Source organism: Otolemur garnettii, unplaced genomic scaffold (assembly GCF_000181295.1).
Source record: "Otolemur garnettii isolate 467f Iridium unplaced genomic scaffold, OtoGar3 scaffold00054, whole genome shotgun sequence".
Lineage (NCBI taxonomy): Eukaryota > Metazoa > Chordata > Mammalia > Primates > Galagidae > Otolemur > Otolemur garnettii.
Genome location: NW_003852449.1, coordinates 526,797 through 534,294, shown reverse-complemented (window position 1 = coordinate 534,294; position 7,498 = coordinate 526,797). Strand labels below are relative to the sequence as shown.

General features: G+C 45.0%; 1 protein-coding gene across 11 annotated transcripts in view; it reads left to right on the top strand.

Annotated features, from left to right (window-relative positions):
- KLC1 (kinesin light chain 1) overlaps positions 1-7,498 on the top strand; it is a 129,059-nt gene that overhangs the window by 89,972 nt on the left and 31,589 nt on the right. For all 11 annotated transcript variants that reach the window (XM_023514511.1, XM_023514510.1, XM_023514509.1 and 8 more), the window contains 4 exons: positions 3,165-3,252; positions 3,856-3,957; positions 6,963-7,136; positions 7,285-7,384. In XM_023514511.1, coding sequence (XP_023370279.1) covers positions 3,165-3,252; positions 3,856-3,957; positions 6,963-7,136; positions 7,285-7,384 — 464 coding nt within the window. The remainder of the gene's footprint in view (positions 1-3,164; positions 3,253-3,855; positions 3,958-6,962; positions 7,137-7,284; positions 7,385-7,498) is intronic.

The window sequence follows — 7,498 nt, the reverse complement described above, 5'->3', positions numbered from 1 at the left end:
TCCTGGGCTCAAGCGAGTCTCCTGCCTCTGCCTCCCAAGTAGCTGGGACCACAGGTGCCCACCACAACGCCCTGCTATTTTTTTTTGGTTGTAGTCATCATTGTTGTTTGGCGGGTCTGGGCTGGATTCGAACCCGCCAGCTCAGGTGTATGTGGCTGGCGCCTTAGCCGGTTGAGCCACAGGTGCTGAGCCTCTCTCCGCCTTCTATCTTGAACTCTTGGCCTCAACCAGTCCTCTCATTTCAGCCTCCCAAAGTGTTGAGATTACAGGCATGAGCCACCATGCCTGGACAGCATTGTGTTTTAATTTGCATTTCTTCTTGTTTTTTTTGAGACATAGTTTCACTATGTCACTCTTGGTAGAGTACTGTGGTGTCACTGCTCACAGCAGTTCTCCTGCCTCAGTCTCCCAAGTAGCTGGGACACAAGCACCTGCCACAATGCCTGGCTATTTTTAGAGATGTGGTCTTGCTCTGATTCAGGGTGGTCTTGAACTCCTCTAAGCTTAGGCAGTCCTCCCACCTCGGCCTCCCAGAGAACTAGGAATACAGGCGTGAGCCACTGGCCCTTTTATTTGATTATATGTTTATTTATCTCTATCTATTTATTTATTTTTGTTTAGCAGGCCCGGGCTGGGTTTGAACCCTCTATATTTATTTATTTTTGAGGCAGTTTTACACTGTTGCCCTGGGTAGAGTGCCCTGGCATCTTCATAGCTCATAGCAACCTCAAATTCTTGGGGGTGAGTAGTCATCTTGTCTCAGCCTCCTGAGTAGCTGGGACTTTAGACACCTGCCACCACATCTGGCAGTTTTTCTATTTTTTTTTTTTTTTTATTTCTTATAGACAGAATCTCACTTTGTTACCCTTGGTAGAGTGCTCTGGCGTCATAGTTCATAGCATTTGCAAACTCTTGGGCTCAAGCAATTCTCTTGCCTCAGCCTTCCAAGTAGTTGGGACGGTAGGCAGCCACTACGACTATTTTTAGAGACGAGGTCTGCCTCTGGCTCAGGCTGGTCTCTAACCTATGAGCTCAGGCAATCCACCTGCCTTGGCCTCCCAGAGTGCTGGGATTATAGACATGAGGCACCACACCTGGCTTTTTCTGTTCTTAGTAGAGATGGGGTCTCTCTCTTTCAGGTTGGTCTTGAATCCTGAGCTCAAGTAATCCACCCATCTCTGCCTCCCAGAATATGATTTTATTTTTTATTTTTTATTTTTTTGAGACAGAGTCTCACTGTGTCGCCCTCGGTAGAGTGCTGTGGTGTCATAACTCACAGCAACCTCAAACTCTTGGGCTTAAGTGATTTCTCTTGCCTCAGCCTCCCAAGTATCTGGGACTACAGGCACCTGCCACAGTGCCTGGCTATTTTTTTTGTTATATTTGTCATTGTTGTTTAGTTGGCCTGGGCCGGGTTTGAACCCACCAGCCCTGGTGCATGTGGCTGGCGCCCTAACCCCTGAACTACAGGCGCCAAGCCTGATTATTTGTTTTCAATAATTTGTATCCTATGAGTTTTCTATTATTGTACCCATTTTTCTATAGGAATTTTAATGCTTATAATGTTATATATATTTTTTTCATTTTGACTTTGAATTTTCTGGTGGGCTTGTTAAACTACAGTGTTCTGTGCCCCATTCCCAGAGTTCCTGACTGAGCAGGTCTTGGGGAGGTCTGGGTTTTTTTGCAAGTTCCATTTGAAGCTGATTGCTGTCAGTTGAGGCCACACAAGAGAACTCCTGATAATTAACAGTTCCAGACATTTTATGACACGTTGTAGTTTACACAAATGCTTAGGACACCTTGTCTCACTTAGTTCTCACAACACTCTTAGGTAGTTTTTTTTTAAATTGCATTTATCAGTCTTTGAAACTTCAGTTAGTACTTGCTGTCTTTCACAAAGTTTGAGGCAACTTCCAATGTATAATAGGATGATTGACTCTAAAAACCCAGCAGTATACTTGGCTAGAATAGTGTGTCTCAGAGGTTCTGGAAGCCTCGTGAATCAAATCCTTCTTGTGTTCTGCAGGGCAAATGCTTGCTGGGCAGGTGTCACTACTCAGTTGAGAAATACACAAACCAAGTCTCAGAAGGAAATATTGTTGGTAGTCACATCAGCAGTGAGTGGCACATTTAAACTGAGAGGGTCTGGGGTGTTGCAGTTTTACTGCTATCAGAAAAGATCCTTTAATAGCTGGGTGTTGTTGTGGGAGCCTTAGTCCAGCTACTCAGGAGGCTGAAGAGGCAAGAGGATCACTAAAGTCCAAGAGTTTGAGGTTGCTGTGAGCTGTGACACCACGGCACTCTACTGAGTGAGACAAAGTGAGACTGTCTCAAAAAAAAGATCCTTTATTCGTCCTAATTCACAGTGGGGGCCAACTAAGACACTATAATGTATTTACTTTTGTTCACTTTTTTAAAAAGGCTTTTTAAGTGAATATGTAGTGTATTGGTATTTTGTGCTTACAGTGACAGTGTGAGTTAGGTAACAGACTTGCTGCACAGAGGGGAAGGCTGGGACTTCTGAGGCTACGTGACCTGCTTAGAGCCACACTGCCCTTTACTGGGAGAGCCTGGGCTCGACACTGGTTCAGTTCCCTAGACACCAAGTGTGGGCTCTGCCCCTTGTTCTAGTTGCTGCGCAGGCCTCTGGCACAGTGCTGCAGTGAGGGAGCAGCATTGTCCAGTGTTGGTGGGAGGGACACGCTCCCAAGTCATTGAGCCTGATTCCAGAGCTCACTTTGCCAGTAAATGTTTTTTTTATTTTGAGACAGTCTCACTTTGTCTACCTGGGTTGAGTGCTGTGGTGTCATGGCTCACAGCAAACTCAAACTCTTTGGCTCAAGTGATCCTCTTGCCTCATCTTCCCAAGTAGCTGGGACTACAGGTGCCTGCTATAATGCCCAGCTATTTTTAGAGATGGGGGTCTCACTCTTGCTCCTGAGTTTGGCGAGTTCACCCACCTGGGCCTCCCAGAGTGCTGGGTTCCAGGTGTGAGCAGCCTCTCTGAGCCCAGCACATGTGTTGATGAATTTTCTTCCAAGGTTTTCCCCTTGCACATTTTTTTTTTAATAGTAGAAACTTAACTTTTATTTCTGTAGTTCCAAAATTATATTTTAAGGACATGTATTAATTTATATCTTAATGTGTGTTTTTTAATTTAGGGATCAAAATAAATACAAAGATGCAGCTAATCTACTGAATGATGCCTTGGCTATCCGAGAAAAGACTTTGGGCAAAGATCATCCTGCGGTTTGTACATCTGGTTCTTTTATTCTTTTTATATCTTATTTTCCCCAATCTGTTTATTTTATCCAACTCATTTTAATATTGACCTCAACAGGGAAAGCTCACGCGCTGCCTTTCCCTGGTGCAGGTAGGACCCTCCCTTACTGCGCACCTGGCAGCCCCTGTGGACGGCTCTGCTGTTCGGCCTCTGACATGCACTTACCTCGTTTGTAAACATCACCTCGAATGGATCAACTGCTGTATTTTTTGATCCTTAATCAAATTGCATGTACTTTCAGAAATTTTTTCCGGAAGAATTATGTTCTCTTTTTATTACAATCTATTTAAATTTGTTTACCAATCTGTGTTGGTGGCTTTTGGCTTCCAGGGAAATAAGAAGAAATTAAGATCATGTTCACGTTGATTTGTTTAATTTCAGTGTTCTGCAGTGTGACTTTGTGTAATCTGTAGTATGGTGACTTGCTTTTTCCCTTTTAACTGAAGTCACATTCTTTTACCTAGTTCAGAGTGCTTTTTTCTGCAGAGTGAGGGAGACGAACGTGTGATGTATAAATATGCTTTCTTTTGTTCCTTTTTACCATTCTTAGTTGTCCTCTGTGTTGGTAGGTGGCAGCAACTTTGAACAACCTTGCGGTCCTTTATGGTAAAAGAGGAAAGTACAAAGAAGCTGAACCGTTGTGTAAACGAGCTTTGGAGATCAGAGAAAAGGTAACAAAGGAGGAAGGATTCTTGCTCTCTGAGATTTAGTTGTTTTTTTTTAAGACAAGAGTCTTACTTTGTAACCCTAGGTAGAGTGCTGTGGCATCGCAGCTCACAGCAACCTCCAGCTTTTGGGCTTAGGCGATTCTCTTGCCTTAGCCTCCCGAGTAGCTGGGGCTACAGGCACCCGCCACAGTGCCCGGCTATTTTTTTGCTGCAGTTTGGCCGGGGCGGGTTCAAACCCGCCATGCTTGGTATATGGGGCTGGCGCCCTACCCACTGAGCCACAGGTGCTGTCTCTTTGTGTGTTTTTTAAAAAATATTTCAGTTTTACATTTTGAGAAATAACTACTGCGATGTGTTACTACTGATTGTTTACTGGAAATAACTTATTTAATAAGGCACATAGCCCTTAAAGCAAAGCCAGACTGGACTGAACAAATCCATGTTTAGGACCCAGTCCTGAGAAGTGAGCATTTGGGAAGGTGCAGGCAGAGTCTGCCCTGCCCTGCCCAGTGTGGCCTAGAAATGACTTTCCCTGAGGAGTTTCTGAGGATTAGAGGTGGAAGCCTGGGGCATTACATCTGACAGGAGAACATGTGCTTGTCAGTGAGAAAAACACTGCAGTTTAAAAATAAATTCATTAGGTCAAGCACAGTGGCTCACATCTGTCATTCCAGCACTTTGGGAAGCCAAGGTAGGAGGATCTCTCGAGCTCAGGATTTTGAGACCATCCTGAGCAAGATCAAGACCCTGTCTCTACTTAAGATAGAAAAACTGGGCTGCGCCTGTGGCTTAAGGAGTAGGGCGCTGGCCCTGTATGCTGGAGGTGGTGGGTTCAAACCAAGCCCCAGACAAAAACCGCAAAAAAAAAGAAGAGAAAAGAAAAACTGGCCAAGTATAGTGGCAGAAGCCTATAGTCTTAGCTACTTGAGAGGATAAATAAAGCAGGAGGATTGTATGAGCCCAGGAGTTTGAGGCTGCTGTGAAATAGGCTGATGCCACCCAGGCAACAGAGCCATAGCCCATCTCAAAAAAAAAAAAAAATCATCATATATGCTTTTTGAAGCTTAAAAATTGAAATAATTATTTTCAGATTCAAAGATTAACTCTTAGCTATAGATGAAGTCAATGGCATGGCTGTTTCATACCAGCTGTTGGAGTTTATGGTAATCAGGTATTGGAAAAATGTAACTTGTCCATTTCCGCAGTTCTCTGTGTGATGGTGTATTCAGATGTTACAGAGAGTCACGTGTCAGGTGGCCCATGAAAGGCCAAGGGTAATCTTTTATCTTGGTAGTTTTTGTAATTATTTATCAGTGTCACTAGGAGGCTAATCACTGGATTTTGAGCCTTATAAGGAACTGGGGGAGATAAAATGGAAAGAGGTTCACCGTCGGATTATGCAGGGGGTGTGTTCTCATGCTGCCCACTGCATGGTGGTTCTGAATACAGTGGTCAGACTGGAGTGGGCTGCTGGTGAACCAGGGACAGCGTAACGGGTCACGTTAAAGGACTGGGAGCTGTGTCAGTGGATTTGCCAAATCCATGTGTGTGTTTACTCTTTCATGCCTTCAGAGCCCTTGCTTAGTAGTGTCAGTGATGGACTAATCAGATGCTGTCCCTCCTACTGGGGAGCACAGGTCACTGGGCAGACCTGGGCTGCTTCAACCTTAGGACAGAACCTTGGCAGAGTGGGGAGTGGGGTTTCTCCAGGCCCAGGGCTGGGGGGCTCTGGAGGAGAGCTTCCCAGAGAAGCTTAGTGTTTGAACTGCGTCTTGAATAACTGAGTTAAAAGTTTCCTAGGCAGACAGAGATAGGAAATGCAGAAAGAGGAGGAGGGGCAGCTGGCCTCCCTGGGACCACATACATAAAGGCACAAAGTGGAGAGAACAGATCACTTGTTCAGGGTCCTAAATGGGCTGGGCACGGTGGCTCGTACCTGTAATCCCAGCACTTTGGGAGGCTAAACTGGGTAAGATTGCTTGAGACTAAGAGTTTGAGATCAGCCTGGGCAACAGCCTGTGCACCTGTCTCTACAAAAAAGTTTTATAAAATTAGCCAGGCATGATGGCATTCACCTGTAGTCCTAACTGGGTCAGAGGCCGAAGCAGGAGGATCGAGTGAGCCCAGGAGTTTGGGGTTATACTGGTCTGCGATTATGTCACTGAACTCCAGCCTGGGCAGAGCGAAAGCTTGTCTCTTAGGCAAATAAAGAAGAGGCCCCGAGGGAGTAGGCAGGGTTTGACTCACCGTCTGTGTGCCAGGCCCCTTTCTGGAGGCTGAGATCGTGTTGCTGAGGAAGACTGAGAATGTGGACCCTGGGTGTGAATCAGGCAGTAAAGGAGAGTCAAGATAGTTTGGGTAGTGATTCTTGTAAAGACGGAATGAACAACCAGGTGATAGCCTGTGAGTTAACTGGGTGTGGTGAGGACTCCTTAACCTGGAGGTAGGGAGGTCAGACCTCTAAGAGGACTGCAGAGAGGCCATGAGGGCCTCTAAGAGGCTGCTAGCTGAGAGGGCCAGGAGGAGAGTGTCTGAGAGGGAGTTTGGCTCTTCCCAGACCTGGCAGTTAGACTAACACAGTCGTTATGAACCAGTTTCCTCATCTTCACCTTGTGTAATAGTGGTGCCTTCCTACCATGAAGGATTACGGTGAGAATTGAACAACTTAAAGCAGCTGAAGAAAATGAGCACAGTTCCTTCCATCCCATCAAGAATGAGAATTTGAGAAATTCTGTTTTGTTTTTTTTTTTGCAGTTTTTTGGCCAGGGCTGGGTTTGAACCCACCACTCTCAGCATTTGAGGCCGGTGCCCTAATCCTTGAGCCACAGGCTCCGCCCCAATTCTGGTTATTTTTATTACATGGTTTGGGGAGCCCTTTAAGGAATTTAAGTCTGAAAGTGTGGCACAGTTCTGTTTGTTGCAGAAAACTTCTTGGTGCAGTAGGGGGAGCACGAAGCTGCCCTAGTGTTTGTGCTGTTCTCACTTCTGACCTAGTGTTTTATTTCCAGGTTTTGGGCAAGGATCACCCTGATGTCGCTAAGCAGTTGAATAATTTGGCCTTACTGTGCCAGAACCAGGGCAAATACGAAGAGGTGGAGTATTATTATCAAAGAGCCCTTGAGATCTACCAGACAAAACTGGGACCTGATGACCCCAATGTAGCCAAGACGAAAAATAACCTGGTACGTTGGCAGAGGCATGGTGCAAGGGGTGCGGTCGAGAGTGTCGCTTCCCAGAATCCAAATGTTTCATAGTTTAACCTGGAGATTAAAATGTATGCTTTGTTTACATAGGAAGGATACTCAATATTGTATCTTATTTTATTTTAAGGCATCTTGCTATCTAAAACAAGGAAAGTTCAAGCAAGCAGAAACACTGTACAAGGAAATTCTTACCCGTGCACATGAAAGAGAGTTTGGTTCTGTAGACGGTAAGAAATACGTTCCTGCTCCTAAGCAGATGTCATTGTAAATATGTTAAAAATAGTTATTTCCAACTTGATTTGATAATATTCAGGTTATTACAACATATTTTTTTTTTTTTT